The 19,289-nt window shown below is 45.4% G+C and overlaps 1 protein-coding gene across 1 annotated transcript in view; it reads right to left on the minus strand.

Annotated features, from left to right (window-relative positions):
* Nucleotides 1-6,551: 6,551 nt before the first annotated feature.
* P2RY2 (purinergic receptor P2Y2) overlaps nucleotides 6,552-19,289 on the minus strand; it is a 50,951-nt gene continuing 38,213 nt past the window's right edge. The window contains exon 2 of the mRNA XM_053385403.1: nucleotides 6,552-9,219. Within this exon, the coding sequence (XP_053241378.1) occupies nucleotides 8,133-9,215 (1,083 nt within the window). The 5' untranslated portion in view covers nucleotides 9,216-9,219 and the 3' untranslated portion in view covers nucleotides 6,552-8,132. The remainder of the gene's footprint in view (nucleotides 9,220-19,289) is intronic.

Raw genomic sequence — 19,289 nt, forward strand, 5'->3', positions numbered from 1 at the left:
AGCGTCCAACCAAATATCAAAAACAATACAGCGTCAGACATTAAAAACTTCCCTAAACAGGGCCGCCTTCAGGTGTCTTTTAAAAGTAAAATAGTTGTTTATTGCCTTGACATCTGATGGGAGGGTGTTCCACAGGGCGGGCACCACCACCAAGAAGGCCCTCTGCCTGGTTCCTGTAACTTGGCTTCTCGCAGGGAGGGAACCGCCAGAAGGCCCTTGGCGCTGGACCTCAGTGTCTCGGCAGACCGATGGGGGTGGAGACGCTCCTTCAGGTATACTGGGCCGAGGCCATTTAGGGCTTTCAAGGCCAGCACCAACACTTTGAATTGTGCTCGGAAACGTACTGGGAGCCAATGTAGGTCTTTCAAGACCGGTGTTATGTGGTCTTGGCGGCCGCTCCCAGTCACCAGTCTAGCTGCCACATTCTGGATTAGTTGTCATTTCCGGGTCACCTTCAAAGGTAGCCCCACGTAGAGCGCATTGCAGTAGTCCTAGCGGGAGATAACTAGAGCAAGCACCACTCTGGCGAGATAATCTGCGAGCAGGTAGGGTCTCATCCTGCGTATCAAATTTTTCCTATCTTATGTTCCTTTCTCCACATATCCACAAGTTTGCGGCTTGCTTGATTTTAAATCCCTCGTGAAAATTCACCAGCATTTCAGTGTGAATTTCTCATAACAGAATAATTTCTGTACATGATTTCGCCTCACGTACATTTTTGCAAAGCAATGTCCCCCAACGTGGTGCGTTCTTTCCTACTATTAGATATTTTGTAAGTTATTTTTATTAATGCATGCGTTTTCATGCACCCACTATCCCAGCGCATGCATTCTTGTGCACATTCCTTGGCTGCAGAAGCGCACTGCAAAATTCAGAAAAATGTGAATTTCAAAGCTCAGCTGTGGTTTGCTTTGCGTATAATGCATATACTGTACTAGTGAGAATGACCTATAGGAATTCGTTATTAGGAGGGAAATGGTGTAGCAAAATTGTGTATATGAGGCAAACTTGCATTTAAACAAAAGCCTGTTTGGAGAAATTTACATTAAAATGAGGTGTTTTCAGGGGGACTTTAAAAAGAAAAAAGTTAACTGCTGTGGAAATAGGAAGAACTGAATTTAGGTGCTGGGAGGGTGGGAGTAAACTGTGAAAATTCCCCATATTAGGTTAACAATCAATGCCTCTTCTTTGCAGGGAATTCTGAAAATTGTAGCTCTCAGAGACGAATAGGGAGGTTTCCTAGACACCTCTCAGCACCCTTAAACTACAGTTCCCAAGATTCTATGGGGGAAGCCATGACTGTTTAAAGTGGTATCTAGTGCTTTAAATTCCTGGTACGAATGTGGCCTTGCTTGCATAATAATAATAATAATAATAATAATAATAATAATAATAATTTATTATTTATACCCCGCCTATCTGGCTGGGTTTCCACTCTGGGTGGCTTCCAACTAAACACGAAAATACAATAACCTATTAAACATTAAAAGCTTCCCTAAACATAGCACCCTATATATTGCCTCTGTTAAAACACACTCTCCAAAGACATATAAAATCCTGGACATTGAGGCGCCCAGGAAATGGTTCGTTTCTTCTCCTCCTCTGAACAGCACTGCATCGTTGCTGAGCTGTCGAGTCAGAGCAACCCAGGACAGCCGATCCTTTAAAAAGACAGAGGGAGATTAGCGACGAAAATCTGCAAACTCCGGCTCAGCAAGTTGCATCCATCACGCCTGGGGTGACAGTTGCCGTGGAGAGAAACCCGACTGCACAAACAGCAACACAACCTCCGAAATATATCCTGGCATTAACCCAATGAGGAGGGAGCAGGGCCAGGCTGGCCAATCAGCAACGGCGGATGGGAGAAGAGAAAGCTTGATAGGCGCAGGCCAGGGGGCTCCGGTTACGATCTGCTGTGGTTGCTATGGAGACGGTTGGCAGGCTCCGGCCTCCTGACCCAACAGGCCAATTTGGGGTTGGGTGGGGGCTGCAAGTTCCCACCTCCTTCCTTGGTTCCTGTGTAAGATACAGCCTCAGTCATTGCCTTAAAAGCATGACACCTCCCCGGGGTACCTCATTTTGGGCCGTGCAAAAGCGACGGCCAGTTTTTCTCCCCGGTGTATTTTCCCACACACACCTCCGCAACAAATTCCAGCCCGGACAGGATGTGTTGAAACCTCAACTCTCCCCGTTGCATTAGGCGGAAGAACTCGACGTTTGCATCCATGCCAAACCCAGCTAATGGCGTATTTGAGGCCCTGTGCCATCGGTCTCACTAACAAAAGGAGCATCTGTTGTTTTGCTTAAGAAGAGGCCTGTGTTCTCCTGCAAGAGAGGTCTTTAAGGTTCAAAACATCCTCAGGGGGTCTTTAAGCACAGATTCGTAGCTCGGTCGAGTTTTCTCCTTGCAATGGATCGGAATAGCCAGCCGTGCCTCCGGTTTGAAATGCATACCCCTGAAACTGATCTATTAATCGATTGCGCCGGATCTGGCCCAATCGCTTTCTAAATCCGGCCCGCGGACGGTCCAGGAATCAGTGTGTTTTTACATGAGTATAATGTACATAATGTACATTTTTACATCCTGTATACCTGAAGGAGCATCTCCACCCCCATCCTTCAGCCCGGACACTGAGAGCCAGCGCCGAGGGCCTTCTGGCAGATCCCTCCCTGCGAGGAGTGAGGTTACAGGGAACCAGGCAGAGGGCCTTCTTGGTAGTGGTGCCTGCCCTGTGGAACGCCCTCCCACCAGATGTCAAAGAGAATAACAACTACCAGACTTTTAGAAGACATCTGAAGGCAGCCCTGTTTAGGGAAGTTTTTAATACTTGATGCTGTATTGTTTTTAACACTTGATTGGAAGCCGCCCAGAGTGGCTGGGGAAACTCAGCCAGATGGGCGGGGTATAAATAATAAATATTAGTAGTAGTAGTAGTAGTAGTAGTAGTAGTAGTAGTAGTAGAATGTGTCCTTTTATTTAAAATGCATCTCTGGGTTATTTGTGGGTCCTGCCTGGTGTTTTTACATGAGTAGAATGTGCACTTTTATTTAAAATGCATCTCTGGGTTATTTGTGGGGCCTGCCTGGTGTTTTTACATGAGTAGAATGTGCACTTTTATTTAAAATGCATCTCTGGGTTATTTGTGGGGCATAGGAATTCATTCATCCCCCCCCCAATATAGTCCAGCCCCCCACAAGGTCTGAGGGACAGTGGACCGGCCCCCTGCTGAAAAAGTTTGCTGACCCCTGCTCTAGATGCTCCCCCCCCAAAAAAAAGGAAAGGAAGGTGACGGTGAAATGCAGTGGAGAAAAGTGTGGAATAAACATCATTTGGCACGATGTTGTACTACCGCCGTACAAGCAAATAGGGATGAATGCTCAATAAACACCGTATAACGTCCACACAAACTTTGTGAAGACAAATCGGGAGGGATGCTCTCAGTAAATGGGCTGTCTAGGATGCCTGATGTTGTCCAGTTTTTGCATTGTGTTTCCTGTGCTGTCCTGCCGTGTCTTCTCAGACCTGATTTGTGTGCATAGCTGTCTTACAGATTTGAAAATAAGGGACCAGCAGCATCGAAAATAAGGGATTAGCAGCCAAAATAAGGGATTTTCCAGGCACAGGTATGTTCAACTTCTGAGCCCCTCTGAGCCAAAGGCAGAAAGCCCAGCCAGCAGCCAAACGAAGCCTCAAGCGGTGGTTCCCACAGCGCAGCAACCCGGCAAAGGGGATGCAGCAAGGAAAATCAGCATCACTTCTCCGCTGGGAAGCGCTGAGCAAAGGCGAGTCCCCAGGCAACGCGGCTGATTTGATCGGCACAAGGCCTGCAAGCTCCACCCCCCAGTCGTTCTTAGACTCCTTATTGGGTGAGCAATGCAGCCAAGCAACACAGTTGGAGCCTCCCTCCTCCCTGGCCAGCAGGGAGGGAGGGAGAGGTGCTGCTTCCTTTGAAACCTGGGAAATTTAAGGGAAATCATCAATAAGGGACAGCAGTGGGACACGGCGCTGGGATAAGGGAGTTTCCTGCCAAATAAGGGACAGTTGACAGCTATGTCTGTGTGATGGTTTCTCCTCAAACCCTCCCCCCCAAAAAACCCCACAACTGCAACGAAAGCCTGTTGAGTGAGAACAGGCACAGCAGTATTCCCTCCCCGCCCTTTTTTCACATACACATTGCAGAGCTTTGGAGCAGTAGAGGGCTACAGGAAGGAATCACAGAACTGGACAGTCAGAAGGGACACCAAGGTTCATCTAGTCCAACCCCCTGATCCTAATGGTTCCATTTAATATTCCTATATGCTACTACAGCCGCAAGAACCATGTTAGCGCAAAATTGGAGAACGGAGGTTATACCAAATATAAGCGATTGGCAGGTCAAACTGATAAACTATGCCGAGCTTGCTAGAATAACGGGAAGAATAAGAGATCAAGATGAACAGAAATTTCATGACAATTGGGTTAAATATGCGACGTACATTGGAATCCAATTATAAAAGACACTGGCGGGACTGGAACAACTTCAACAGTAATGGGTTAGCTCTTAGAAGAGACAAAATACGTGTTGATAGAATTTATTAGAGTCTTACCAAAGGAGTGGAGGGGAGTCCAAGGCTCGGCAGAGCCTAGAGTTATATTTAGGATTTATGGATTTGTCATATTATGTGTAATTTTTATGTTGGATTTTGTATAGGTTTATATGTATATAATATTAATATCAATAAAAATTTAATGCAAAAAAAAAAAATGGTTCCATTTAAAAGGGGGGCTACACACGAGGCTTCCCAAACGCTCACTGCAAGGGGTGCCATTTTGTGAGAGCTCCAAGAAGCTTCGGCCTGAATCCTAGGGACGCTTCAGAGAACTGCAGTCCCGTGGGGTTCTTCGGATGACAGCCAATACAGTTAAATTGGTTTAAATGTGTAGTGAAGACATTCCCCCGAAGACCCAGAGACTGCACTTCTCTAGTTATGTAAAGGTCAAGGTCAAGGACCCCGTGACAGTTAAGTCCAGTCAAAGGCGACTATGGCGACTATAGAATATTTGTGTGAGATTGTATGGGGGGAAATACAGAATAACAGATACAATCTTGCTTAAAATGTATATAGGAAGTGCAGTGTAAGTGATGGAAGTCAATCAACAAAATTTTATTACTGAGATATTTGTAGAATAAATTTGGAAGAAATTCTTCCATCTTTTCTTCTTCTTCTTCTTCTTCTTCTTCTTCTTCTTCTTCTTCTTCTTCTCCTCCTCCTCCTCCTCCTCCTCCTCCTCTTTATTTTTTCTTCCTCTTTTCCCTTTGGTTCTTTTTTTATATGTGTGTGCTTATCTGAAATATATATGTATGTATGTACTTGCAACATTTTGCTTATATTTTGTAATAATTATGTTAAATAAATTAATTTTTTTAAAAAGTCCAGTCAAAGGCGACTATGGGGTTGCAGCGCTCATCTCGCTTTCAGGCCGAGGGAGCTGGCATTTGTCCACAGACAGCTTTCTGGGTCATGTGGCCAGCAGGACTAAACCGCTTCTGGTGCAACAGGACTCCGTGATGGAAACCAGAGCGCACAGAAACACTTTACCTTTCCACCACAGCGATACCTATTTATCTACTTGCACTGGTGTGCTTTCGAACTGCTAGGTTGGCAGAAGCTGGGACAGAGCAATGGGAGCTCACCCCATCGTGGGGATTCGAACCGCCGACCTTACGATTGGCAAGCACAAGAGGCTCAGTGGTTTAGACCACAGTGCCACCTACATCCCTCCTAGTAATAAGGTACCCACTGGGACACCAACTCTTCTCCATGCAGGTGAATGTGTCCTGGATTTCACCCTTGGATGCCACCACAACACCTTCGTTTGGGTTTCCCAAAATAGCTGAGATTTTATTCTTTCTCTTTTTTTGCAAAAAAAAAAAAGCGTCAGTCACATTTTCATTCAACTGAATTGTCCAGGGTTTTAGGGCACAGTTCCATCCCTCCTGCCACCCTACTGCTGTTGCCAACTTTGTTTCTTCTATGCCTTTTAAGTAGTTGCACAACCCACAGGAATTTAGAAGGCGGCATTTTTCTCCTCCTGCATGCCAGGAGGAGAGTCTCCTCGGGCTAAATCCCTGCCAGTCGTGAAGGTGCAAAGGGCACAGGAGCAGGGCCAGTAGAAGAAATATGGCAACCCAGAACCTCCTCCATCCGGCTTAGTCTAAAACTCAGTTATGCAAAATGGCCAGCTATCCGTCTTACATGGGGGGCTCTCCCTGCTATGCCTGTACAACCTTCCCCCACTATATTTGTTAATGCTAATAATAATAAATTTATTTAACCTTGCTATAGGCCACTTTCGAAGCAGCATACAATATTGAAAAAACAACAACACAGTAGGATCATAAAACCACGAGGCGGAAAGACATCAACAACAGCAAAACAGACTGAAACTACTGATTCAATTAAATGCCTGATGAAATGGGTCTTGCTGACTTTGTGGAGTTTTAGGCGGACGCAGAGGGAGTGTGTTATGCAGAAGACAGCCAGGAGTGGACTCTCTCGTGTCAAAGGTCCAATTTCTTGGAGCCACTGCCGTATGAAGGCATGGGAACCGGGGCTCGCACACTCGCCTGCCGCTGATTCGGGGAGGGGTGTTCCTTCAGGCCCACAAAGGGCTTTGTAGGTTAAAAAGCAGACCTTCGCTCGGGCCCGGGAGGTGGACCAATCGGCAAAGAGACAGCCAACAACATCCTGCACCAGCGGCGGTTCCCAAATTACCTTCAAGGGCAGCCCCACGTAAAGTGCATCACAGTAGTCAAGCCTGGAGGGAAAGCATGGGTAAGCATGGGAAGGTTTTGCCCAGAAAGGCAGGCAGCATCTAGACATTGGGTTTAAATGAGAAAAAGCACAAGCAGCGAGGGCAGAAAGCGCGGGGCTCATTTTATCCTTACGACAACCCTGTGAGGTGGGTCAGGATGAGAGGCAAGAGCTTGCTCAAGGATACTGAGAGTGGGGTCTAACTAAATGGTTGCCTGTATGAGGGTTGCCGCTGGCTGGGACTGGCCTGGAGTAAGTGGGGCTCACGGGAAGCTGGTCTGAGGTTACTCTTGCATCTATAATATTAATAACAATAATATAGCCATCTGCTGGTAAGTTAGTGTGGCAGCTCTGCCTCACCCGGTGAGCCCTTTCTAGGAAACAAGGAAGGGGGCAGCTGTGGTCTGACCGAACGGTAGACGAAATGATGAAACCATTTCTGAACTGTATGGCTTCGAGCGGCAGATGTTTGGGTGGGCGGGTGCAATGCTGAATGTTCACCTAAATAAAAGATTTCCCGTGTATTGAAAACTAGATGCCTGAGGTTCATTCTAGGACCATAGAGCCCATGCAAAAGGTCCCTTGGCATCTCCAAGTAGGCTTGGGGAAAGCTCTCGACCTGAAATCCCTTGGTGGATCTACACACGTCGTTTATAACGTTAAAATACGTTATTAAAATTTGACCCCAGAGGGCGCTGCAGAGCAGAGAGCCATCAGCAATGGAAAACTGCTATTCAGCATTATAGAACATTATTTTTTTAAAAAATGTTTAGCAGATCAATGTAGATCCAGCCCCAGTAAAACTTGTTGATACTGGGTTAGCTAGACCAGTGGTCTGACTCTGTATACAGCAGCTCTGTAGGTTCCATTGGTTGTGGAAGAGTAATGTTTTAGCATTCAGACTTGTGACACACACAGTTTGCCAATGCAAACTGAAGTGGTGCAGTCTAGAAACAATTTTTCCATGTGATACACTGCTTGTATTCAATGGGTCTAAACCCAATCCTTCGCCCATTACGCTACATTGCCTCTCACTACACACCTTGTGTAGGGTTCCCTATTCACACAACTCAGTGTCTATTGTGCCGTTGTCAGATTAGACAACACGCTTAATATAGTACCTAGCTTCCAAAACAACAACAAGTGTCGGGGAAAGGAAAAAGTGACGTGTCCATCACTTTTCGAACCATGTCTTGCAGATTCAGGTTGAAAATACACTTCCGGCGTCTCACAGGTCGAGAACCAAACCCTTCTCCCTGCAACATGGAACTTTTCCCAACCGACACAGACAGGTAAGTAATACTTTGCAGACGGGCGAAGGCGGAAATGTCAAGCGCCTACGACACGATGTTTTTCGCTTTCATCGCTAACTGGTCTCTGGCCCGCAAGCGGCAGTTGACGGTGGTGTTTGAGGTCATCTGGTTCTCGCCCGGCCCCGGCGTTTTGGGGCAAGCAAATTTCACAAACTTCTGCCCTGCTAAAAAGTACAAGATAGGGTCCAGGCAGCTGTTGGTGCTAGCCAGGGGCCGGGTGAGTTTGTATGCCAAGTTGATGGCGTCGAGAGTGGCGCAGCTGAGGTCCCAGTCGCGGAAGTAATAGTATAAGGTCCGAGTGATGTGGAAGGGCAAGAAGCAGATGATGAAGACCGCCAGGACGACGGCGATCATCTTGACCGACTTCTTCTTGGAGCTGGACATTCGGGTGGTGCCGCGGGTGGGCTGGAGCAACCGGCGAGCCATCAGGGAGTAGCAGACGATGATGACCAGGAAGGGGATGCAGAAGAGAAGGACCAGCATCACGGTGCTGTAGATGATGAAGTCCCCGAAGAGGTCCTTCGCCGACGTGTCGTGGCAAGTGATCTTGTCGCACCGGGGGCTGGTGGTGACAAAGTAGAGCACGGGCGACTGGCAGGCGATGACGACCGCCCAGACGGTGGCCGAGACCCACCGTGCATAGCGGACTTGTCCCCACTCCAGGGACTTCAACGGGAGGCAGATGCCCATGAAACGATGGATGCTGATGCAGAGCAAGAAGAGGATGCTGCAGTAGAGGTTGGTGTAGAAGAGGAAGCGGACGATCTTGCACAAGCCCACGCTGAAGGGCCAGTGGTTCCTCTTGGCGTAGTAGTAGACCAGGAGCGGCAGAGAGATCACGTACAAGGTGTCCGACACAGCCAGGTTGAACATGTAGGTGGTTGAAGCATTCCAGGTCTTGATGCGGAAAAGGAAGATGTAAAGAGCCAGCAGGTTGAGGCACAGGCCCACCACGAAGACGAGGCTGTAGGAGACGGGCAGGAGGATGTACTTGAACTCCTCGTTGAAGGTGCACCTGTAGGGGTCTTCCTCCTCGCAGTCGGCGTCGGAGGTGTTGGCGCTCGTGTTCAAGGAGCGCAGCAGGAGCAGCAGGGACGCATTCGCCATAGCCCTGGGGAGAACCAAAAGAGGGAAGGTTAGAAAGGAGCAGCATTGGTGGTTGACAGTGTGCCAGTCATGGAAGGACTATTATTATTCCAAACTTAAAAATGGAAGTGTAATGCTGGTGGTCAACAAAAGACTCTCAAGTCTTTAAGTTTCACCTCTTTCCGTCGGGCCTGTAAGACAGAGCTATTCCGCCTGGCCTTTAATTTGAATTCAGCCTGATCTTTTATTTCCCTTCTCTTCTCTCCCCCTCCCCTTTTATGAAGATCACCCGCTCTGAGACCCCACAGCTAATTCTCCCCTGGGCTCCTCACTGGCCCAAGTAGGACCAATTCAGCCAGCTAGCCCTGGTGATTATCTAATGCTTATTAGATGGATTTCCCCTAAACTGATTTCTGAACTTTGAATTTTATTGTTATTCATGTTTTTATACTGTATTTTATGCTGCTTTTACAATTAAGTGTTTTAAATTTGTTGTTAGCCGCCCTGAGCTTGGTTTTTGAACCAGGAAGGGCAGGGTATAAATAAAAATTTATTATTATTATCAAGAGAAATCTTTAAAAATGTAGCATAAACACCAACAACTGAGAAACACTGGCCTGCGAGTGCCCCAATTGGAGAACAGCCTTTACCAAAGGTGTCATGGGCTTTGAAGACACTCGAACTCAGGACGCAAGGGAGAAACGTGCTAAGAGGAAGGCACACTTGGCAAATCCATACTGTGATCAAACTCCCGCCCGGAAACTTATGTCCCCACTGTGGAAGGACGTGTGGATCCAGAATTGGCCTCCACAGTCACTTACAGACTCACTGTTAAGATTGTGTTCATGAAAGACAATCTTACTCGGCTACGAGGGATCGCCAAGGAAGACGGTGATGATGATTAAAATAAGGAGCATAGGATAGTTTACAGTGGTACCTTGGGTTACATACACTTCAGGTTACATAGGCTTCAGGTTACAGACTCCGCTAACCCAGAAATAGTATTTTGGGTTAAGAACTTTGCTTCAGGATGAGAACAGAAATTGTGCAGTGGCGGTGCAGCGGTAGCAGGAGGCCCCATTAGCTAAGGTGGTGCTTCAGGTTAAGAACAGTTTCAGGTTAAGAACGGACCTCCGGAATGAATTAAGTTTTTAACCCAAGGTACCACTGTACAATATAAAAATGCAAAGATACATAATTGCAAGCCAAACAATGAACCCACCCCACAGTTTATTGTTGATTATTTAATCAGCCATATTTCAAAGAAAATCTAGAAGCGCTACACAACATCCTAAAAATGCCACAAATAAAAATCAAATACAAAAAAGCCGTAAAAGATTATTGCTTGACAATATTTCTACACCACTTTTCATTCGAATGAATCCTGAAGCGGCTTACAAACAATAAATAACAAGAGCCTGACAGTGCCTAAGAGAACATCACAAACACGGCATAAATCATATGGAACAATCCACAAACCATCCTTGAAACAATAGTAATCTATAGAACACTGTTCACGGAGCAACTGAACAAATCAGCTAAACAGCACAATTAAAGGAAATGTCTGAATAGATGATTAACAAACGCAGCGTTTATATCCTGCGAAAAAATATTAGCAACATGAACGAAATAGCCATCGAAAGATAAACATAGCACTGTTAGGTTCGTGTACTCACTGTCCATGTCCCCGTGACGCGTAATCTTTCACTCAATTTAGCTCAAAAAAATACACATACTAGGGTTGCCATCAGGGCTGGATTTAGGTTTGATGAGGCCCTAAGCTACTGGAGGTAATGGGGCCCTTTATATGTCCACCTGTCCTTTGTCAACAACAAATTGTCGCTCTTTTTGTGTTGAATATATGCCATATGGTAATTTATGGACCTAATATGTAAAGGTAAAGGTACCCCTGCCCGTACGGGCCAGTCGTGTCCGACTCTAGGGTTGTGCGCCCATCTCACTTAAGAGGCCGGGGGCCAGCGCTGTCTGGAGACACTTCCGGGTCACGTGGCCAGTGTGACGAAGCTGCTCTGGTGAGCCAGTACCAGCGCAGCACACGGAAACGCCGTTTACCTTCCCGCTGGTAAGCGGTCCCTATTTATCTACTTGCACCCGGGGGTGCTTTCGAACTGCTAGGTTGGCAGGCGCTGGGACCGAACGACGGGAGCGCACCCCGCCGCGGGGATTCGAACCGCCGACCATACGATCGGCAAGTCCTAGGCACTGAGGTTTTACCCACAGCGCCACCCGCGTCTGAAGGTATCTGAAACCATTTGCACATAACAAAATATGTATTTTGTTAAGTTGTGGGTGAACATATTAGATGACACAGCAATTCTTCAAACAGCTCTTGTTTATTCACAGGCCAGGCCAGAACTGAACTGAAGGGTTCAGCCAGCCTGCTTATATAGAGCTCCAGTACAACGCAACTGTAACAGCTTTCTGTAACTATCCAATCACTGAACGTCACTTTCAATCCCTTATTTGCATATGTGGACCTGGGTGAAAACTATCTACAGTATCCCCCTGCTGGCCTAGGGTGAGAACTTCAGTACATAACATATTTTATCAAAGTAATTGTTACACGAAACCAGTCAGTAGGCATAAGACATACCCTTAGTCTCTGCTGCCTGATCATCAGTCTACAAGCACTCTTTAATATTAGATAACAGGTACAACCAGATCCTGAAGCTGAGTCTCCAGTACTTTAGCCACATCATGAGAAAAGAAGACTCCCTGGAAAAGACCCTGATGCTGGGAAAGATGGAGGGCACATGGAGAAGGGGACGAAAGAGGACAAGATGGTTGGACAGTGTTCTCGAAGCTACCAGCATGAGTTTGACCAAACTGCGGGAGGCAGTGGAAGACAGGATTGCCTGGCGTGCTCTGGTCCAGGGGGTCACGAAGAGTCGGACACGACTAAACAACTAAACAACAACAACAACAAATCATTGGATATGCTGTTGCTGAAACCTGCCCGGGGAAGATAGCTAAGAAAATGAATGAATTAATTAATTCACAGCTGCGTAACTCTACCATTTTCTTTGTGTGGAGCGACAACAGGTACAACAGCTTGACCTACATTCAACTGTGCTACACTGCAATCTGCGGCTAATTGCTACATATTGCTGTGCAACCTGTCCATGCAGAATGTAGGCACCCTATATATAGAAATGAGCAAACCAGTGATATTTTAGGGAGCAGGCTAGCAGGCGGGGCCCATGACTAACATCATAGGAGCCTACACAACACAAAACACTGCTGCTGCATGTAGGTTTTATTTCATTTGTTTTTTATCTTATATTTTGGAAATGCACATCCAGGTTTTTTTTCCTTTAATTTTTTTTGGGGGGCCCCAAGAGAGTGGGGCCCTAAGCTATAGCTTGTTTAGCTTATACGTAAATCCGGCACTGCTTGCCATAATTCAAACTGTGAAAATCCGGACAGAAAAGTTGTGGGGCTTTTTTGGGAGGCAAATTCGCCAAATGAATGAATGAAGTTGTAGACCCAGCAACATAAAAAGAGGTTTGTGGAGATTTAGCATCCAAGAGCGTCAAAGCGAGAGGAATAGGAACCCAGGTGTGGCTGAAGCAAATGCCATAAGCAGAACTCAAAGGCTATGGGATGGGGAAGAAATTTGATTCTCTTTGCATTCATACTCCTTGAACCAGAACACAAATGGAAGCGCAGCTCTCTTTCAAAACTCTGGAACCTCTGCTGCAGTTCTCCAGCCATACAATGTGAACAAAAACACATGCGTTAGGGGACTTCCGGGTCAGCGCCATCGGCGAATGGCGGAGTTCCTCCAACTGGAGGAACGGGCTCCGTGGAAACTGGGTCTTCCCGCCGCGGCGAAGGCGGGGACCCGCTAGAAATCCCAGGCGGAGAAGCCTGGGAACGTGGGGTTCGGCAGAGCACCAAGAGCGCCTCCTCTACTCGCAGGGAAACCCCCTTTTGGGGGCTCTGGAGCGAAGTGGGGTGAGCAGCGCGGTGCAGCGAACCGATTGCTACTTTCACGGAGGGAAGCCACACAGCCATCGCCGGAGAGCGCTGACTTTTTCCTGATGACAATTGGACTCTAAACAAAGTACCCGTGAGTAAAAATGGAAAATTGGACTAAGAAAATTCATGAATTTTGTGAATTAGGCACTGAAGCGGGAAGGTTTAAACAGGAAGTCTGCCTCCCGCTTTTTGTAAACAGACTAAAGCAAAAACCTTGCAATCTAATAGCCTGGAAAGTTGTTTTAAAGATTGAAATTTCCTGCATCTACAACCAACAAAACCCCCCTGGAAGCAGGAGAAAAGGGGGGGGGGTGATTTGACTGTTTAAGCCTGCAGGAGAGAGAGTAAAGGAATATAAGTTTCCATCGTCCCAAACTTGGGAACGGGGTGTCAGGACAGAAAGTGTGAGAGACGTCCATCGATTAAAAGTGGAGTACTTTGACAGATAGTGGGGGGGGGGGAAAGGAGAAACAAAGTAACTTCAACGCTGTTTTCTGCATTTTTGTATTTTAAAGAAACAAAGTACTTGAAAATCGAAAGTAACTTTTCTTTGTTGGATACGTTTTTTCAAAGATGGATACAAATAGAAATTGTGTCCCCTAGAGGGAGCCTGTCAGTTTGCTGTTTTAGTTTACTCGGAGACTTCACATCTGCAAGATAGAGATCGTGGGATCAGCCGTGTGGCCTTGAACAGAAATGTGTTGGGAGGAAGTTTTGGTGTCTGCCCTTGGCAGGACAAATGTATTGCTGGAGCAGTTGCATGAGAAAATGAACTTGATGAATGAAAAGTTGGACTTGATGACTGCTGTAGCCAGTGAATATGACTTAACAGGAAACAAGGATAAAGAAACTATACAGAGACCAATTCAGGAAACTGGCTTGACAGGGCAAGTCCAAGGGCAGATGAAGACAGAAGAGGTTGCGACTGTACCCCAAGTAACACAAATGGTGAGACCTAAAGTTTTGGAGGAGCAAAAGCCGCTGCTTTGGAAGATTGAACATGGAGTGTGGATGGAAGTGTCTGGAGTCAAGGAAGCTCTTAACTCTAGTGGGACTATGAAACAGGTGGACAACTATCTTCTGGATAACTACTTTTTGAACTACAACAACGATGACGGGGAGTGGGACCGGGGGGTATGGGCTAGCTTGTTGAAGGAAAATGGAGATTATTATCGGTTCGAATCCCCCGGAGACCCACTCCCCAAGGAGAAAGGAAAGAAACTAGGAAAGAAACCAACAAAAGATAAAGAAGAACGTAAGCACAAACAAGAACAAGAAAATCTGCAGAAGGGGCCTAGAAGAGACTTGAGGGCCTCGGACATAAGATCACCAGGTTGATGGACTGGATGTAATGGTCAGAAAAGACTGACATAACCCGAGACCAGGAAGAAGGGACGCTGGATAAAAATTAGAGATATCAAGAAAAATCTTTTTTTATTTTTTCTGGAATTAGTGCAATATTAATGAAATATCAGGGAACATGTTGGAAAGGAACTAAATTGGCTTTAGTAAAAAAGATTTAAGGAGATTATGTATGAATATGATTTAAATTTTGAAATTTTAAGGTTTTTAAGACAAGATAAGGTTAAAGAAATTAAGGTAAATTGAATAACAGAATATATTAAAAGATGGTAAAGATATGTTGAATTAATAAATAAGATAGATTGTTAAGATAAATTATTTAAATTAAAATTGAGAAATATGGGAAGAATTTGCTGGAATAATGAATTAAATTAGAATACAAAAAGGGAGGTGTGAGGAGGTCCAAGAAATAAGCAAATGAAAAGATGTAATTTGAGATTTGTATTTTCCTTTTTTTTTGTTTTTCTTTTTATCTTATTTTTTCTTGTTGTATTTTACTGTTTTTTTTCTTTTTTCGTATTTATGTATTCATGAAACCTTGAATAAATATCATTTAAAAAACAAAAACACATGCGTTAGGGAACCGCATCCATCGAAAAGCATATGTTCGCGAAAATGACATACAAAGATGCATTGCGTTAGGCGAAATGGTTTTGCCAAAGTGTGTCTTTGTTAGAAGGAAATTCGAAGTAAAACGCTAACAGGTTTTCACAAGGATTTTAAAAAGCAAATTGCATTGTGAAATGTTGCGGGAATGTGGAGATTCCCAGTGCGATCAGTGTAGCTGTCTTACTGTTTAGGGAAGCTTTTAATGTTTGATGCATTACTGTACAGTGGTACCTCACGTTACATACTTCAGGTTACATACGCTTCAGGTTACAGACTCTGGTAACCCAGAAATAGTGCTTCAAGGTTAAGAACTTTGCTTCAGGATAAGAACAGAAATCGTGCTCCAGCGGCACGGCGGCAGCGGGAGGCCCCTTTAGCTAAAGTGGTGCTTCAGGTTAAGAACAGTTTCAGGTTAAGAACAGACCTCCGGAACGAATTAAGTACTTAACCTGAGGTACCACTGTATTTTAATATTTTGTTGGAAGCTGCCCAGAGTGGCTGGGGAAGCCCAGCTAGATGGGCAGGGTATAAATAATAAATTATTATTATTATTATTATTATTATTATTATTATTATTATTATTATTATTACTGGGATTGGCAAAGCATAAGGAATCTCTGGATTTAGGGGAAATCAATAGATTTATGGGGAAGGAGGAATTAACAGAGTTCACAATCCACATTAAGATGAGGTCCGGATGCGTTCAAGTAACCAAGGCAAAAGCAAGGGGAAATTCCACTGTCACCACCCTTTTAACCCAAATTGCCAGTCCAATAAATGCTCGATGGCAGTTTATTGCCCCCGCAGCACTCATGACACTACAAATAATAATAAAAAAATCTCTTTCTATTCTGGGAGTTGCACAAACAACATTCTTTCATTGTGCAAGAAAAAATTCTTTCATTGCTCCTCATCCTTCCTATTAAATGACTCTTTCCGGGTTCAGGAGGAAAGTTTGCACTTTAATTATTAACTCCCAGAAGGTGCCGGCCAGCTGTCATGCAGAGGGGGAAGATGAAAAAGCAAACAGGCTGGTTTTGCTGCATAAGCGGAAAGCTTTGCTCTGATTTCAGCAGCCTAACCAGTTAAGTAGCCTCTGAATAGGCCAAAATGGACCAAGGTGGCCATTTATGGACCACACACCACGTCCCCAAACTGCCCCCCCAAAAGAGAGGTTAAAAAAAGGACACAGATTCTTTTTGTGTGTAGATACAAATTTGGAAATGACTATAATTTAGATAATTTAGATGCACTAGGCGAATCTGCCTTGCGCTGGCAAGTTTGCAAAGAGCAACAGGGTCACGCAGATGCCAGTGGCTGCAAATGCCTCTCTGTTCGCAAGCAGGAAGCCCGATACTCGTCTCTTGTGGGGGTTTTTTTACTTAGCTTGTAAGGAACTAAGGGGGACGCGGGTGGCGCTGTGGGTTAAACCACAGAGCCTAGGACTTGCCGATCAGAAGGTCGGCGGTTCGAATCCTTGCAACGAGGTGAGCTCCCATTGCTCGGTCTCTGCTCCTGCCAACCTAGCAGTTCGAAAGCACTTTGAAGTGCAAGTAGATAAATAGGTACCACTCCGGCAGGAAGGTAAACAGCATTTCCGTGCGCTGCTCTGGTTCGCCACATGACCCAGAAGCTGTATGCCGGCTCCCTCGGCCAATAAAGCGAGATGTGTGCCGCAACCCCAGAGTCGGTCATGACTGGACCTAATGGTCAGGGGTCCCTTGACCCTTTACCTAATAATTTAGATAGAAATGTAGTTCATCTCAGTACAGAGGCAATAAAGCTGTCAACAGCAGACCCTGCAAGTTTCCCTATTTTCCAGGGACAGTCCTGGATTTACAGAAGACATCCCAGTTTCTTATTTGACCCGATTTTTCCTTAGGACATCCCTATTTTCATCGGAGAAATGTTGGAGGGTATGGTAGGACGCCCCTATTTTCACCAGCAACCCCTGAGCCAAGGAGATAAGGAACTATACAACCTTTAGAAGACAACTGAAGGTAGCCCTGGATAGGGAAGTTTTTAATGTTTAATTTTTTAAAAATGTATTTATGTATATTGGAAGCCTCCCACAGTGGCTGTGGCAACCCATTCTGATGGGTGGGTAATAATAATAATAATAATAATAATAATAATAATAATAATAAATAAATAAATAAATAAATAAAAACAGGGCATCCCTATTTTCATTGCAGAAATATTGGAGGTTATGCAACAGGTGGTCTGTGTGCTTTCTCAGTCTGTTGTTGGGCAGTTTCCAAGTCTTGCTCTCTCCATAGAAGCCAACTCATAGGGACAGAGGTCCCTTGGCCGCCCCATAAATATTTGAGGGGGCTGAAACCCCCCCAAAAAGTTGACCACCCTAGCAGTGGTCAGTAATATCCAAGGCAACATGATGACCAAATACAATGATACGATATCAATATACACTCTTTATATAATATGAAATGTATGAAATCACATAAACAGAAAACTTATGAATCTCTGAAAGTCACAAAATGTGCACTCTTAATGGATTCTCTTGAAAACATAAAACCAAATAAACACAAGTATTATAAGTCTGAAAGTCTTTGAAGACTATGCAAGACTCTGAAAGAAGCAATGGATCAGATTCTTATCTGGTGAAAACAGGCTGTAAACTTTGTTTATGGCGTCCAACGCTGCCGAAGTAGTTCGCAAACAGAGGTTGTGAACAGTGATTCTGGATATACCCACTGTTTCGTGGAATTCTTCTTCAGCACAGCAGAAGGATACAGAAAGGCTTCATAAACCCATCTATATGGTGAATGGGAAAGTATAACACAGTTTGATCCATCTTTTAGATTTAGGGGAGCTAGTCTCAAACGTTTGTTGGGGGAGATATAGGTTTATTTGGGGGGATTTATTTGTCCTGTCTTCACGCTTTTTATGATGGAGGACCGCTGTAGTCACCCCCAACGACACCTTCTCAAGATGGAGGGTGAGGGAACAGCTGCAGTCGCCTGTGGTTCCTGCGCAATGTTTGCCATCTTGCCAAAGGTTGCAGGCAGCTTTACCTGCAGCAATTGCATGTTGATTGCCCTCTTAAAAGACAAAGTCCAGCAACTGGAGGAACGTGTAGCTACGCTCCAAAGAATTAGAGAGCTGGAGCTCTTCTTGGAAGCAACAGAGCACACCGTCTCCACCAAGGAGGAGACAGGGGACTCCCCTGAGAAGGAGGCTAGTTCACCAACACAGGAGCCAGATATATGGAGAAACGTGACTCAAAGAAGTAGGAGGCCCAGGGTTCGCTCTGATTGTTTAGAAATACGCAATCGCTTTGAGGTCCTTTCCCCTAGCATGGAAGACGAAGAGCAGACTCCATTTGAGGATCTCTCCCTCATTACAGTCGATCAGGTATATGAAGACGAGCAGCAAAGGCAGTCTTCAGGGAATGTGCAGGCGACCTTGGAACGGACAGCTCACGGAAGAACCCCGACCAGACCTAAGAGGAGGCGTGTAGTGGTGATAGGGGATTCCCTACTGAGGGGAACAGAAGCAGTGATCTGTGGGCCTGACAAGATGTCTCGGGAAGTGTGCTGTCTCCCCGGGGCTAAGATCCAAGATGTAACTGAACGACTGCAAGGAATCATAAAACCCACTGACAAATACCCCTTCCTCTTGGTTCATGTGGGAACCAATGACACTGCAAGCAATAGCCTCCAGAAGATCAAAAGAGATTACGAGGCTCTGGGCAGGAAATTGAAGCAATTAAATGCACAAATTGTCATCTCATCTGTCCTCCCAGTTGAACGACGTGGCCCAGGGAGAGAGGGAAAAATAGTGGAAGTGAACAACTGGCTTCGCAAATGGTGTAAACAGGAACGGTTTGGATTCTTAGATCACGGAATGCAGTTTCTTGAAGATGGACTTCTGGCAAGCGATGGGCTGCACCTCACAACGGTTGGTAGGAATGTTTTTGCAAAAAATCTCAGAAACCTCATCAGGAGGGCTTTAAACTGACTAATGTGGGGGAGGGAGACAGTGCTCCTGAAGGTAGGAGTCTATCAATTGATGAAGATGATCATCCAAATGTCATAGACCGAATGGAGCAAACAGCACGCAGACCTAGTGGTGGGAGGAAAAAATCCTTAAATAAGAGAC

This window comes from Podarcis raffonei, chromosome 4 (assembly GCF_027172205.1).
Source record: "Podarcis raffonei isolate rPodRaf1 chromosome 4, rPodRaf1.pri, whole genome shotgun sequence".
Taxonomy (NCBI): domain Eukaryota; kingdom Metazoa; phylum Chordata; class Lepidosauria; order Squamata; family Lacertidae; genus Podarcis; species Podarcis raffonei.